This window comes from Anarhichas minor, unplaced genomic scaffold (genome assembly GCF_050575085.1).
Source record: "Anarhichas minor isolate MPS153535 unplaced genomic scaffold, ASM5057508v1 ptg000032l, whole genome shotgun sequence".
NCBI classification, from domain to species: Eukaryota; Metazoa; Chordata; class Actinopteri; order Perciformes; family Anarhichadidae; genus Anarhichas; species Anarhichas minor.
The window spans coordinates 310,571-327,179 of NW_027466478.1; the positions used below are offsets into that span (position 1 = coordinate 310,571).

Here is a 16,609-nt window from a genome sequence, read left to right on the forward strand (position 1 = left end):
TTACAGCTAGTTTTGGGGAGGAAAGTGATTCTTCATGAGCTCTTGGCAAGCAGCGTATGAGGAGGAGCAAAGAAGAGGACAGGATGAGTAGAAAGATAGTCATGTCTTTGACCTCCTGACCTCTACTTCTCTCCTGGCAAGCACACACACACAGTGCCCTGATGAAGCCAAGGCTGAGAGGGGAGGGGAGGAGAGCTTGATTTAGGAAACCACATAAGGCATGTGTTATTTTATCACTCCATCTGTATTCACTACCTTGGTAAAAAATACTTCCTTTTTTATCTTCTTTCAATTTCTCAATCCCCCCCACAGGAGGTGGTAACTATACTGACCCTTCTCCAGAGAACGCCACAGAGAGCACGGACACATATAGAAACAGGAAGGAACGCACTGACCTACCCAGCTTTAGTCAAAAGCTCTGTAGTAATTACACCATCATCTATTATCTATCGCAGATGCTGAAACAGCCGAAACCTACGGATGTTATTGTTTCGCAAAAAATGAGTTATTGCTACAGATATTACACGCAGACACACATTCCGTGTTCTTTCACAACATCCCAGGGATGAGCTCATCAATAGCCGTGCTGGGACGTCCACTAACACAAAAGGTGTTTGGCTTAGCCTCCCTCATGTGGTCCAAAAGGTCACTATTTTCATGTACAGCTGTGTGTTGAAAGATGGGTTGTGCAAGGAAATAACAATGTGATGAGGATACTGTCAAGTGCAAACTGTTGGGGGTTTCTGCTCGTTGGCAGAGTAGAACGGAGCAGAAGGGAAGATAAGAGACAGTGTTGAAAGAGTTAGTTGTGCGTAGGGAGTAAAGTGAACTATTAGTTGTTAGCTGCTGAGCAAACTGACCTGGCTGTGGTTTGCAGTAGGGCTCGTACTCGTGGTCCATGCCACAGGTGACCATCTTGAGGATGCGGTGGACAGCGCTGCTGTTCAGCCTGACGTCCAGAGGTCCCACCACCAGCCTCTTGATGGATGTCTCTTGGACAGCGGGCACTACGTCCTCCGTACTCACCGCCGAGAAGTCCTGAGAGCCTGCAAACGGAAACAAACGTGATTAAATATATACAGTGTGTGCCATTACAAACTTGAGGATTCTTCTGTCACTCAGTCAGCCACTTTTCTTAAAGTCAGCAGACATGTCTTCTACTGTATTTAACATACAGGGTTGTGTACTGTTGACTAATAGTTAAGGCAGCAACATCTTTCCCCGTATCCCATTTCTTTCTGTTAATCATGTACTGTACAACTTAAGTGTAGAACCTCGTCATCTGTTGGGGTAAAACACAACAGAGATGGCAGCGGTGTAATGCAGCAGCAGCAGCGAGCAGTTCACATAGCCGTGACCCACTGGAATGATGAATTTTCCAAATGTCCACTTCCCTCACACAGCTGTCCCTTCATTCATCACAGGCCCCTGTTCCAGAGGTCCACTTAAAAGACTCAGCTCCCCGGCAATAAAAAAGGCAGAAATTAAAAATAAAAGAAGGGGGTGGATGAATGGCAGCCAGGGAGGGAGCGGACAAAGGGTCACAACTTTCTTTATTCCCATTACATTCCGCAACGGACATTCTTACAGCTCAGAGAGCCAACACTATGAGTTCCACTTTTTTGTTTTTTTATTTTAGCTGAAAGGGTTGGGGGATGGGGTGAAACGCACACTGAATTCTGGGGGTTTATAAAGGGCAATGCCACTTCCCTTTCCCTTCTTCAGTGGGAATTAACTGCAATGGATTAGGCCTAATATCAACCATATGGCTGCAGTTAGAACGGTCAGTGGAATGACGAGGAGGCCGAAATTAGCCGGGATTTAGACAATTTAAAGTGTCTCCATTTCCCCAAGATTAAAAAAAAAAGTTTTTAATCTGCAGCGTGGCTCTAATGTGAAGTCAATGGCGAGTGTGACCCGGGTCGGTTAGGATTTCGGTTGACTCAGAGTTTATGTTAGTCCCATGGCGATGGAAAGTAATTTGTTTGGTTGACACTGGATCTGGTCCGCGTCCGAGAAGAAGAGAAACACTGACAGAAGAGAAGCATTCCAATTGACAAGAGTAACCACAGCCGTCCCGCAGGAAAAGAGACTGACACTTATCCTGCTGTCAGAAATGACTTTGACAGCTCAGGATGACAGTATCAATGTTTATTTTTCATTTAGATAATTATCTGTAGCTGTCATGCGGGAGGAAACAATAGCCCAGTCAGAAAAAATGAAAGAGGAAAAGAGGACGGCAAGTGAAACAACACAGGTGGCACCAGACTCAAACTGTAATACACCGAATGATCTGTTCAGGTCATTAAACAGGTTCACCCAGATTTATTTGGTGTTAATTAAAAGGGCAGCTGTGCACTATGTCATCAAAAGTAGTCATCGCTGTAACTGGTGGTTTGCAACGTGATATTTGCCAGTTACACACGAGCCTATCCTTCTTTATATATACATATTATACATTTTTACCATTTGACACAGTAAGGGGTTGCACTTGATCTCGATTAGATCTGAAAGTGCTGAGAAAGTTAGCTTTCCTTTTCATCTATGTATTTTTAGGTGGGGGGGGACTTGTGAACGTCATAAAGGTGACACACAGCTTCCTAGCAGCATTGAAATAAAATGCTCACGCGGAGACGTTTGTGGGCCAAATATAGCATTTCAAATTGAAGGGGCAGCGCTTTATCTCCTAATGGGAACTTCAGATCTTTCAGACCTGAATAAACATTCTTGAGTGCCGCGGCTGAGGAATGAGGAATCCTGCCCGTCTTCGAGCTTCTGCCAGGAAGAGTGACACCTAATTAGCCAAGAGAAGCCTATTCACTTTCTCAAGAGCTTACAGGTAAAGAGAGGGGGGGGGGGGGGGGTGAACAGTGTTCCAACAAGCAGCGGGGAGAAACTCAAATATGTGTCAGTGCAGACTAAACACTTCTGACAGTTGCCCTCCAGGTAAGTTTGGGGTGAGAGCGAGGACAGGAAGGGTCAAGGACCAGGTGGCTGGGACTCAAACAAGACAAGCTCTTTCTTCAGGTCTCCAGGGGGCTTGTTCGACAGAGAGGAGAGGAGAGGAGAGGAAAGAAAAAAGAAGAGGAGAAAAGAGAAGAGAAGAGAAAAGAAAAAAGAAGAAAAGAGAAGAGAAGAAAAGCGAGAAAGAAATACAATATGGATAGGAAGAGAGAGAGAGCAAGGCAGAGAAAAGGAGAACACGACAGACATAAAGAAAAACAGAAGAGGTGGCAAGGTGAGCAAACAGGTCTGTGAGGAGGAATGAATGAGACAGTACCTTTGGCGCTGCTGTTCTCCATTGTGTAGAGATAATCCATGTAGAAAGCACCAAAGCGCTGCATGCCTGCTATCTCCGTATAGCTCTCCTGTCAAACAAAAGTGGAGTTAGGTAAACATGGCAGTAAAGGAGCAAACAAGCTGATAGCATTTAAGAGTGGCAGTGACTGGGGTCATGGTGGATACGGCCACGGGGTCAAATCACAGATAAAAAAAAGAGTAATTGAGGGGTTGATTGCATTTCTTTTTTGTAACTTGCTAACAATAACATGAATATCTGGAACTCTTAAAGGCTTGAAACATAAGGAGATACTTGATCATGGTGAAAGTACAACTGACCAACTTCTTCAATCATCTTCTCAGAGCAGAACTTGTGATAGCGAGTAGACTCAACTATATTTCATTATTCTTCATTTATAGTTGTAAATGTATTACATATCACGTCTGGTCTGTGTTGAGCAATAAGCTATTTATAAATGGAAGTGAAAGTTTCATTCGATTGGTGCTTTGGCTGAATGCCACTGGAAAGACGTACCTTATCTAGTAAAAGATGATAGTTTCAACATGACATTGTGAAACGTTATTGTGAAATATTCATCAAGATAGCAAAGGTTCAGCTTTTAAAAGCATCAATGTAATGCAGACTGTATCTGAAAGCAATACATTTTGGGAAAAGAAAATGTAATAACTGATGATTATTAAAGCACTTTGTGACCGTCAGTTACCCAACACTAAAGATAGTGTGTAACCACCATTACATACAGCATGAGGGTCACCAGTTTATTACAGGGCTAAAACACTCACATTCAGACCTGCACGTCATTTAGAGGTCCATTAACATAGGCCTGCGTGTCTTTGGACTACGGCTTTATTTAGGACCATTATTAACAAATAATCCCAAAATATAGATAAAAGAACGTTTCTTCTACCTAAGTGTATTGTTTTACCATAACTGCAGGTTAAGAGCCGTTGAGCCTGTCCTATAGACAATATTATAAAGTTATACTTCTACTGCACATCAAACCACTGGTAAACAGAGAGAATGAGAGGGGCCCCTCTCGCCTACACATTTTAACACCCCCACCCCAGACTCACTCACTAGCTCTCCAAACAGAGGTTTCAATAGAGCCTTATCAGTCAGGCGGGTTAATGAGTAATATTTATTAGGGGACCTCTAATGGCTCTGGCATGCTTTTGGATCAAAGCCATTGGCTGGTTTCAAAACCGCTAATGAATTAACACGAAAACCCTTTGACTCTTTAAGACTTTCAAGTGTGGGCAGATGGATGGATGGATCTCCAAACAATTGCTTCATTTGAGGGTCATGAACATTTCTGCAGCAGAGTCAACACTACAGCTGGGATGGCGGATGAAGGGAGCTGGTGGTTATCAGGAATAATGGCTTTAACACTACTGCTGAGATAGCGGGGCACATTCCTCCACTGCAGCCAGCAGCAGGGTGGCTGACAAGAGATACTCTAAGTGGCAGTCATTTCAATCACAATGATTTATTGCAAGCAGGAATTACTGAGAGTTAAACAAAAAAAAAAGATAAATACTATATTACCACTAAATATGATAATAGCTATAATTCCAGCATTTCCTGTGGACGCTTGAAGAGAGACTGATGTAATGATCTCAGATTAGTGTTTATTGACCCAGTTGTCAATAACTGTGTGAGCCACAGCCACACTAAAATGTGTTAGGAAACATGTGTTTGAGCCGCTGTGTTTCTGAAAATAAAGAAACAGATGTCTTAATAAAGAGCTTTTTGCATCATTCTCGGGAACGTTTTGTTCTGTAAACAGCTTGAGATGTTTAGTGAGGACTATGTCAATGGCAGGTGCTGTTCCAGTAAACAGCATCAGTGAGTCAATCGCGTTTAATGCACTTTTGTGTATTGCTGTTGGTTGAACAGCTGTGAGCTGCGTGTTGAGTTGGTTTTTGGCCTGGTTAACCGACTGCTTCATTTTTGCCATATGCCTTAGTCTCAGCTCTCGGTTCCTTGGGTGTCCTTTGAAGGCTTCGTGGTTAGTCTGCTTGATTGTGAAATGCTACATTTTTAGCTACACATTACAAAGACATTGGCAGATTGTTTAATGTATCCTAGCAACGCACACTGCCAGCACCGGGCGTAGTTAAGTCTAGACTTACGTTAGGTTGGTGAAACCCAGAAAAAGTCCATTCTACAGATCGGTCTTAAGAAAGACCGACTGAACAGTAAGGACCAGGCTTAGTAAAGACCAGCTGGTGCCACCCCGCTCCAGAATAGAAATGCTCTTTCTGACCTTGTGATTAGCGGTATCCAGGATGAACTCCGCCCGGACTCCGTTGTTCTCTGGACTGCGGTAGTCAAAGAGAGAGTTGGTAAGGTAGGTCATTCCTTTGCTGCTCAGGCTGTCCCCACAGCTGAAGAACACTGCATCCTGCGGAGACAGAGAGACGAGACAAGGAGAGGAATAAAAGGAATGTTTAAGATTATTTCAGATGTCACAAAAATACAACTTAGCCCAAACTACAGAAAAGAACATCTTATCCAGAAGTATTTCAAACTATTTCATATGAATACTTTGCTGTCCCTTATTAAATGTAATCGACCAAGCTGTAGGTGACCCACAAATTGAAAAATACTTAAGAAAAACAAGCATCAGTTAACATATAGTTGATGAAATACATTGATTTCTATTGAGCCCAGAAGCATTGCACTGCACATGAGCGGATTGCAGCTGACACAGTGGTGTATCTGGCAAACACAGAGCATTACGGTGAATTACAGAGAGGCAGCTGGGTCTCTTCCATAAACAAACCAGACCACATCTCTACCTCCTTCTGAAAGCTCTGGGGAGCAATAGAGGCTGCGGGGAGGTCGTTTGGGTGAAACTCATCTCTGTTCTGGGCTTTTAAATGATCTTTCCTTATCCCTCTCACTCAAGTTTTCCGCTTTTTGTTTTCATTTTTCCTCGAGGTTTTTCATGCTGTCGTTACCTCTTCGCGTCGGTTCATGTTTTCGTCAAAATCCCGTACTCCCATGATGCCTTTCAGGCAGAGTGCCCGGCAACCCACAAAGCCAATCTGACAATCGAAGAAGGGCTCCCCCATCATCAGCACCTGGAAGAAAAAGCGGAGGAAGAAACTTGAAGCAGCTTTTATACTCCGGATTTATCCACCTGGACATAAAGAACAAACTCTGGAGCGCTTTTCCTCCAGTAAGGAAAATAAGGAATACAACGACCTGTACAGTTAGTAATAATAATAATAATAAGTTCAAACTAAACAGAAGGCGACAGTGTTAGCTTCAGAATCCTTCCCCAGGATGTAAAATGTCTTAAATCAGTCAACAGAAGCCCAGTAAAACCAGAACTGTGCAATAATTCACAGAAATTAATTTAACCTTTTACATCGCAGTAAAACATAACATTTGAAAATAATGGCAGTTCGGGACGCAATTTATTGTAAATACATCACAAACGAGGTTCTCCACCATGACCGGCTTGAGGCTAAGTTGGTTTGCGTGCTGCTGAGGTTGTGGGCTCATTTCATTATGATAAAAAAAAGAGCAGTGGTCAGACAGCTTCCATTTTCTCTTGAGGGTGGAGTGTGAGTGTGTGGTAGGAGTCCAGCAGCACCTGTAACCAGTAAAGGTTTCGTCCCTCCCTCACCGTGTCTCTGCTTCACCCAGCAGACAACTAAACAGAGAGCAATCCAATAAAACTTTACGTTTCACCACACAATAATTACAAGGCCCAGTTTTCCCTGTTTTACTAGCCACCCCTTTGCCTTTCAACGCTCTCACTTTTGGTCCCAGTTCAGACTGCTCTCTCACTCTTCCAGCAAAAGCATAAATTATAGAAATTGGAATTGGAAATCTCTCCGAATTTCTCACATCTGGTAGAGAGCTTAGGAGCAGAAAACTCCTTTCCTGCTCCAACCAGGTAATCAGAGAAAAAGGGTTTTTAAAATATTTTCTACGCCGAGGGGGAAACGCGGAAATGATCAGAGTTGGACCCGACTCAGACACGGATTCCTCTGTGTTCACAACAGGCCACGGATTAGTAACCTGGAGAGGCTTTATAAAACTACTTAGGAAGGGAGTTAAGAGGAACCAAGGAGACACTAATAATAATAATGGAGGGTCAAAAGGGAAGGACAGGGGATCTGCATTTGTCTGTCCAAGTTTGGCCATGACGTGACAATTGATAGAGGGCAAATTATCACCAGAAAACTCTGCTTTAGTTGAAAACAATGAATGGTTGGGCCTGATGTTATTTGGAATAATAATATTCCTCCTCATGACAAATTACATCGTTAATAAATCAGCTGCTATTACAATCTTCATATTTCATTAAGCTGTAGCATGTTACTGTACCTCAATAGTGATCCCCTCTTGCTCCAGGCATAGCACCTCTCTGGACTTGACCTTCTGAGGACTGTAGTAGCTGCTCTCTGACTGGGTCTCAGTCAGCTGGGACAAAAGACAGAGAGGCAGATACATTCAATATTCTTCAGAAAGATGAAATAAATGCATTATTTAGCAGGCAAAGACATTTTGCCCTTGAGTTGATCACAGCAGAACAAAAAAAGCATAAAATCGAAACAGTTTTGATTCAATCTGTGAAAAAAGAAATGAAATGCTTCAACAAGGTGTCACAAATAATCAAAGATAGTAAACTCTGAGAACTGAAGCCTTTCCAATGGTTACATTTGTGTTACTGTTAAGGCTTTGTCACATTAAAAAAAAGTAGATATTTAAAAACAATTAAAACAAATCAGCACAAAATAAAAGGCTGTTCAGTATACGAGGCACCTCCAAATATTGAGAGACGACAAGGGAACGCTAAGCTTTGTTTGACAGAATAAGTACCGGTTTTGGAAAAAATACGGATCTCAGATGAAATTCAACACTAAAACTGGAACCCATACAGTATGTCTCATTGTGTGTGTGTGTGCGCTTGTGTACCCACAATCCACTGCTGTAATAGATACATGATCTGAAAAATAAACAAAAGTTATGTGTGTCTTTGGATGAGGCCCCCGAAAATAATGCTTAAAACCAGAAACAATAACATCCAAACAAGGACGGATGACGTTTCTCTTAGATCACAGGCTGGATGCCAGCCTTGGGACGTTTGAACCGTTTTCTTTTTCCTAGTCTGGACCCTGGCCAGAGGCATTCATCAAACCACATGACAGTCGCTCCTCCCTGACTCTAGGGGAGGCCCGCTCGGGCTTTATTGGGGATGACAATCAGAACATGACTAAAGCACTCGGGATACCACGGGCTGAACTGATAATGTACAGTGATTGAAAGCATTGAGAGCATTCATTCTGTGTGTATAGACGGAGTGGAGGCAAGAGAGAGACGAGCTGAAGGGAGACGGCTACAGAGCTGTGCAGGCCCAAGTCCGTTCAACTTTTAGCACAGGAAGCAGGTGCAGTGCAAGGAGCAGCTGTGCCTTATTATCCCCAATGATGGAGCAGACTCTCTCACCCTGGCTCCCTTTCCCTGGTTCGATTCAGACGGTTTAATCACGTGCGGGGACCGCTCCCCCCCCACCCCCCCCCCCCCGAGGTGCCTGGGAGCAGCGGTGAGCAGGGAGGTTGAATGATCCGACTAAAGTTTAGCTCTCTCTGACGACACCAGCGCATCGTAGCACCGACACTGGCAAGCTGCCGATCAGACAGACGCAAACATGATGACTGTTTGTCCAATAGGAACAACGGCGGGGCATTTCTGGCTGTACCTCGGCCTGAAACAACACAGCAGACACAGGAGCATCGGAACACAGAGCTACTGCTGCCACTGCCGTCCCTGCTACCTCTCCTTTATTACACCTTGGCCTCATTCAAAGGCTTCGGGAGTCCAACACAAATCAAATGATTCTTTATGAGGCATCTTGGAAATGTTATGACCTTAGCTGTGACTGTCGAGGACGGGGGCTATATCTTCAAGTCCATTTCTCAGAAATGTAACACGATAGAGAAGTTGGAAGCAGACTCTGGGAACGCTTGCTGTTGTTGTTGTTGTTGAAATAAAGGAAAATACCAAAACAAAAAAGGAATGGCGTGAGGTCTGGCGTGCAATGAGAGTTTGGCAGGTGTGCAGAACGTGAAAGAGCGGAACAAATGGTAAGCGCTGAACTATGCATTGTGTGTGTTAAAGTCATTCAATGATCCTGCCAGTTTCTCTGATCAAACAGATCTTGGGGAGTAATGGGTCAGCAATCTAAAAATACCTCTCTGATTTCATGTCCATGTCAACCGCAGGTTCAGGCAGTGGCTGCTCAAAGACGTGAAATTCCTCCAACTAAATACTTCCTTGTAGGAAAGAGACGAGAACGTTTCAGCTGTCTGCAATTACTCCAGACGAGAGGCAATTAATTGATTAAAAGAACTCAAACAATACAGGAACAATTTAAACGTTATTAGAAAAGCACCGTGGTCTGTTTGGCCTGAGACATACCTCCCTTTCACTGATCACACACACGCTGCCCCACACACACGCTCACACACACGCTCGCACACACACACACGCTCACACACGCTCACACACACGCTGCCCCACACACACACACGCACACACAGTAATGTGATCCGAAGTGCCTGAACCTGAGGGGAAACGCAGATGAATTCAAACTATTCTGAGTGAGCAGGCAGGATTAAAGTTTGGGATCCATTTCTGAATAGTCATCACACCACGTATGATGTTTAAAACATTAACGTGATCCGAGACGTCAGTTAGCGGTTACACTACCCTCCCCTTATACCACACACCGAGACAAAGAGGACTGTGACTTCCTGAAGATCAAGCCCCTCTTTGAGACTCAAACTGAAAATCACCACAAAATATAAGCCGCAGCGACGGGGTGGGGAGAGGGAGTATAATAATGGCGGCCAGGAAAAAAAAACAAAAAAAAAACTGTAATTGTTAACACAATGATATCTTAAACCAGGAAACTCTACATCAACATTAAATATCATTATATGCAGAATTTCCCCAAGAATTTCCTGACTTACCATGAAAGCCCCCGACACAAATTGGGTCTACGTTTCGTGTCGTCCACACATTGAAGGCACTTACATTTTTATCTTTACAATAAATACATGCGCTTATGTTTTATATTTTTGTTGCCACTGTATATGATATTAGTTTATCTGAAATACTTTTTGTTATTTTAAAAGTACATCTTAATGGTAAATCACATTCATACCACATGTACTTACTGGCAATGTGATGCAGAATACTTTTAAACACTTTTAAAACTGAGGAAAATATTATAGTATTTCTTTCATTTCATTTTGACATCTGACATTAAGTCAATGTACGCTGGCCTGCACTGTAGTCCTTGATCTGGTAATGGAATCTTTGATGATGAAGCACATCTTTTTCTTTTTTAATCAGCTGATTTACCTTGAAGGTAACAGAAGCTTTGGTGCAGTAGAAGCCGATAGAGACGATGGGGTCTTTGGGTGTGTGTTGCTGTGGGTTGGTTGGGATGCCTCCTGCCTCTCTCTGCTCGTAGAGGCCTTCCTCATATCCCTCCTCTTCGCCTACGATGTCTGGGACGAAGGACCACGCCCAGGACATCCAACCCTGGTCTCCGTCTTCAAGACCCCCAGACTGCATGTAGAGGTCTTGGCTGGAGTACTGGCTAGCCCCCTGGGTCTCCATATCCACATCCATCCCTGAAGGGGAAAGAAGGCATATTTAGTTAAAGTGCAAATATTTACAGATGATTTTACTTTAAATAGTGTCAGGGTTAGTATCTGCAGGTCTACTTTTACTCCTATAAGGAGCCTATTCAAGATTCTTCAGCTGAATATTCAGACACTTCCAAACTTACAAAGAACTGGTTCACACAAAGTAGACTTAATATAAATGCATAATCATCCAATTACTCCAACAGATAGGTCAATTGAAAGAGGCAGGTTGTGAGAAGAAACTGGCCAAATAGAGAGAAAACTGTTCATAATGGAAGTGTTTGTGCCCAATGCAGCATGCTAAATTAATTTGTCCATGCCCTCGGGGTGGTTTAATACAAGCAAGATGTTTCAGCTGTCAACTGAGCACACAAAAACAGCAGAGACCAAGGCAGTTTCACAGCAGTGCTGCCAATGCTCCAGCATGCAGGTGTGTGCATGAACGACAGAGAGGAAGCCCCGTTCCAATGGAGGTCAGAGGGCACCGTCTGTCAGCCAGCATCCTGACAGAGGAGAGCCTTGACTGGGCCCGCTGGATCACCTTGGTCAGGGCCGTCTGAGCTGGACCCAGCAGCACAGGCTGCATCCACAGAGACTGCATGCAGCAGAGGGGGGTTGGGTCACATGTTTGTTTAGCGGCCAACAGACTGAAATGGAGGCCACGAGGGAGGCCGAGTAGCTACGAGCCATCGCCGAAATCCGGGTTTGGCGAGTACAGGTGAAGGCTAGGAAGGGTCGACTGTGACTGTGTGGCGACACAGACGGAAAGCGCCTGGGGGTTGACTGGAGCACCGGCTACTGTGAAGCACAGCCCTCACACCGGGGGGAGAGGGTAAGGTAGATGGTGGTGGGAGACTGAGTCTGAGTGGGGACTGCCTGGACAGACGAATGGTCTAAATATGGGACAAAGTCTGGACGAAAGGGATACTAGAATAACTAAAGGGCTGAACATAAATAGAAGACTCAACAGGCAGGCCCTCGTGTCAGCAACAGAGAACTTCGGCTGGACTGGCATGTTGGCAGAATTTTGGCCTCTCTCTAAGCAAACTATTTGAGAGGTTCACAGGTTCCCCAAGCCACCATGCACCGACTCCAACCTCCGAGTCTCATCGCGTCTGTTTCCACGCACGTCGGAAGAGAGAGGAAGCTGATGTCAATACGCAAGAATGTGTAATCCCGTTCCTCGCGGCCTCACGTCCTCGGTGAGAAAACAATAATTGTCCGTGAGGTCACAGCTCAGGAATCCCAGAGGCTAAGGCGGTGAAAATTATGACATATTTTAATTAAATCTTTCACTTTGCGAATTGGCAGTTGGAAATCCCATGTTATGGCTTTTTATCTCCCTTCCTTCTCCCCCCCTAAATCTCCCTGCTGGATTTTATCTCTCATTTCTCTTTTTTCCCCCCTTTTTGTTTTCCCTCCGTGGAAGCCTTTGAGGTGTCAGTTCAACAAGTTAAGCTCTTTCGCTTCACGTCACAGCCTGACGAGGCCTACGTTCGAATAGCGAGGCAATCAAAATAAAAGCACAATTACCAATCAAGTGATCAAAAAAGAGCGGCTTAAGGAGACTTTGAAGTATTAATCCGAAGGAGGGGAGTGAAAAAATTCCCAGAGAGCGATGTGGGTTGGCCAAAACGTATGCACCATGACACACAGGATCGCCGTGACAGCGATCACAGCCAGACTGGAATCTTTCTCGCGGACATGTCCACAAGCAGAGCTCAGAAGCGCTGTGTAATGGGATGTGTCAGGGTCATGGTTGGTTTCCATGAGCCCAAGGCCTCCGGGCAGCGGTGTACGTCTGAGCTAGCGAGTGGCGGCTAGGAGTGGGCGTGTAAGTGAGTGAGCAGCTGAGTGACATTGAGACGGTGGGAGGGGAGGAGTGAGAGCAGGCAGTGCCCGCACAGGCCAGTAGATGTCCCTCCATGTTTATAGAGGGAGAGGTGGACCGCTTACCTGACCACTGAGTAAATGCGGCTCTGCTCGCCGCCTTTCCAGTCGCAGCTTATCCGATATATTAGATCTGTCTGTTCACCACTTCCTCACAGGTAATATGATGCACGCTCACTGCGGCCCACTGGCCTACCTACTTTAATATAAAATAATGGAACACATATCGAACATGTGTGTTGCATACGGTTTCAATTTAACACCACCAGCGTGACATTAACATCAAAATGTTTTAAAACCCGTTCAAGCGGTCGTGGCAGCACAATATAAAAACGCTCTGCTAGACGAAAAAGCTGTTTCATCCATGCGCTTCCATTGACTTCTACACTCAACGCCTTCACACAGATATTAAAAAGTGGGAAGATGATTAAAAAGGGGCCCCGTCACTTCGCTGGGGTTGCATAAAGGGAGCCGCATGAGGTTCATAATGGGCAGATAGTCTGTGGCCTCTGGCTGATACATTTGTGATGCTCCATTACATTCAATGGGCCTCTAAGGACTCTGAGGCTCTCCCACAGAGCTAAAAACTTACTTTCATACGCCATTGGACAAACACACAAACACTCATACATATATACAGTGGGGGAAAAAAGTATTTAGTCAGCCACCAATTGTGCAAGTTCTCCCACTTAAAAAGATGAGAGATGCCTGTAATTTTCATCATAGGTACACTTCAACTACGAGAGACAGAATGGGGGGAAAGAATCCAGGAAATCACATTGTAGGATTTTTAATGAATTAATTGGTAAATTCCTCGGTAAAATAAGTATTTGGTCACCTACAAACAAGCAAGATTTCTGGCTCTCACAGACCTGTAACTTCTTCTTTAAGAGGCTCCTCTGTCCTCCACTCGTTACCTGTATTAATGGCACCTGTTTGAACTCGTTATCAATATAAAAGACACCTGTCCACAACCTCAAACAGTCACACTCCAAACTCCACTATGGCCAAGACCAAAGAGCTGGTAAAGGACACCAGAAACAAAATTGTAGACCTGCACCAGGCTGGGAAGACTGAATCTGCAATAGGTAAGCAGCTTGGTGTGAAGAAATCAACTGTGGGAGCAATTATTAGAAAATGGAAGACATACAAGACCACTGATAGTCTCCCTCGATCTGGGGCTCCACGCAAGATCTCACCCCGTGGGGTCAAAATGATCACAAGAACGGTGAACAAAAATCCCAGAACCACACGGGGGGACCTAGTGAATGACCTGCAGAGAGCTGGGACCAAAGTAACAAAGGCTAACATCAGTAACACACTACGCCGCCAGGGACTCAAATCCTGCAGTGCCAGACGTGTCCCCCTGCTTAAGCCAGTACATGTCCAGGCCCGTCTGAAGTTTGCTAGAGAGCATTTGGATGATCCAGAAGAGGATTGGGAGAATGTCATATGGTCAGATGAAACCAAAATAGAACTTTTTGGTAAAAACTCAACTCGTCGTGTTTGGAGGAGAAAGAATGCCGAGTTGCATCCAAAGAACACCATACCTACTGTGAAGCATGGGGGTGGAAACATCATGCTTTGGGGCTGTTTTTCTGCAAGGGGACCAGGACGACTGATCCGTGTAAAGGAAAGAATGAATGGGGCCATGTATCGTGAGATTTTGAGTGGAAACCTCCTTCCATCAGCAAGGGCATTGAAGATGAAACGTGGCTGGGTCTTTCAGCATGACAATGATCCCAAACACACCGCCCCGGCAACGAAGGAGTGGCTTCGTAAGAAGCATTTCAAGGTCCTGGAGTGGCCTAGCCAGTCTCCAGATCTCAACCCCATAGAAAATCTGTGGAGGGAGTTGAAAGTCCGTGTTGCCCAGCGACAGCCCCAAAACATCACTGCTCTAGAGGAGATCTGCATGGAGGAATGGGCCAAAATACCAGCAACAGTGTGTGAAAAGCTTGTGAAGACTTACAGAAAACGTTTGACCTCTGTCATTGCCAACAAAGGGTATATAACAAAGTATTGAGATGAACTTTTGTTATTGACCAAATACTTCTTTTCCACCATAATTTGCAAATAAATTCTTTAAAAATCAGACAATGTGATTTTCTGGATTTTTTTTTTTCTCATTTTGTCTCTCATAGTTGAGGTATACCTATGATGAAAATTACAGGCCTCTCTCATCTTTTTAAGTGGGAGAACTTGCACAATTGGTGGCTGACTAAATACCTTTTTTCCCCACTGTATGTTGTACAGAGAGAGACACACACACATTTCCACAATTCTTCACATACTTGTTGAAACTGTACAGCTTTCGGTGCCGTGACCAGCTGGTTCGAGCATGTTAGTCATCTGTGTTTCCAACCGCTAACATTTTTTACAGTGTTTCACAGACTTCATTGAATTTCAGACGGCGGGAAAGGCTAGCCGTCTGATCTTGACTGAAAAGGGTTGCTTTGGTTAGTGACACACAAGTGTCCCGCACCGTTCACCTATTAGGGCTATTCATTAATGAGACATTGGCTCTAACCTAAAAGAGAAGGAATCAAACAAACAACTTGCAGCCACGGTGAATCATGGGCACATAAACATATTACAAGGCTTTTTCCACTTTGTTAATTGGCAAAAAGAAAAAAACACCTTCACATGGGGGAAAATTAATATTAAGAGTATGCAAGAGTAAGAACACGAACACGAACACACACACACACACACACACACACACACACACACACACACACACACACACACACACACACACACACACACACACACACACACACACACACACACACACACACACACACACACACACACACACACACACACACACACACACACACACACACACACACACACACACACACACACACACACACACACACACACACACACACAGAGAGAAATCAAATGAATGTGATAAAGTACTATGTTCCAGCAATCATGTGACAATCATTGTTTCCTACAAACTGCAACAAACTAAAAATAAATATGCATGTAAGCCAAGTCGGTAACTGTAATCGTCAACATACATGAAAGTTGTAGAACTCAGAACCTATCAATGGGGAAGTTTGTCTGTGGTGGTTAAGAGAAATACGTTATATTTTCTTTATTACAAATAATAAATCATCTGATATTCCTTAAATCTGAAATGAATACACTGAAACCATATGTTCCCGCAGCAACACCTTCCAACAAACACACACCCACCTACTACAGTGCGCGCACACACACACAACTCCCCCCCCCCCCTTCAGCTTCTTCACTCTGTCGATTACTTCCAGCATAACAAGATCTGGGGGCGCTCAGGTTCCAAGAGCTGGTCCCCTCTTGTATATTTTTGTGATGGGATACTAATTCATTCTCAGAGGCTCCGCATAGCAGTAGCATGACACCGACTCTTACATCTGGCATTGGACACTGAACTGGAAGCTGCGCCAACTAGCAGTAAAAGTTCCAGGCCAACAGGCAGGGAGCGAGTCGGAGGGAGTGAGCGAATGGGCTGTGTTGTGCTGGGCTGCCTGCCTCCCCTCTGCCCACCACTTCCCCTGCACCATAATTCGCTCCTGGTGCTACAGAGGCTGATCCAGCCCAGCGGGACCTGGGACCTGATACTGTTCTATTTGGCTGAGATGAGGATGAACAGTCTGAGAACAGTCGGGGGGGACATGAGATGGGCGTTTCTGGACTGAGGTAAGTATATAGTCTATGTGTGATATTGTGTGAGTCTGTATGTGGTGCG

The 16,609-nt window shown here is 44.5% G+C and overlaps 1 protein-coding gene across 16 annotated transcripts in view; it reads right to left on the minus strand.

The window, feature by feature from the left end:
• Nucleotides 1-16,609, minus strand: part of vps13b (vacuolar protein sorting 13 homolog B) — a 336,932-nt gene that overhangs the window by 288,366 nt on the left and 31,957 nt on the right. For 13 of the 16 annotated variants that reach the window (XR_012957588.1, XR_012957587.1, XR_012957586.1 and 10 more), the window contains exons 8-13: nt 10,688-10,962; nt 7,646-7,741; nt 6,265-6,387; nt 5,568-5,705; nt 3,281-3,368; nt 861-1,046 (exon numbers count right to left, since the gene is read on the minus strand). Coding sequence is in view for 12 of the 16 variants with exons in the window: in XM_076105383.1 (XP_075961498.1) it covers nt 861-1,046; nt 3,281-3,368; nt 5,568-5,705; nt 6,265-6,387; nt 7,646-7,741; nt 10,688-10,962 (906 nt within the window). In the remaining 4 variants the exon portion in view is untranslated. Of the gene's footprint in view, nt 1-860; nt 1,047-3,280; nt 3,369-5,567; nt 5,706-6,264; nt 6,388-7,645; nt 7,742-9,512; nt 9,595-10,687; nt 10,963-16,609 lie in introns of those variants that run through there. The other 3 variants (XM_076105384.1, XR_012957589.1, XM_076105393.1) reach the window with 3 other exon arrangements.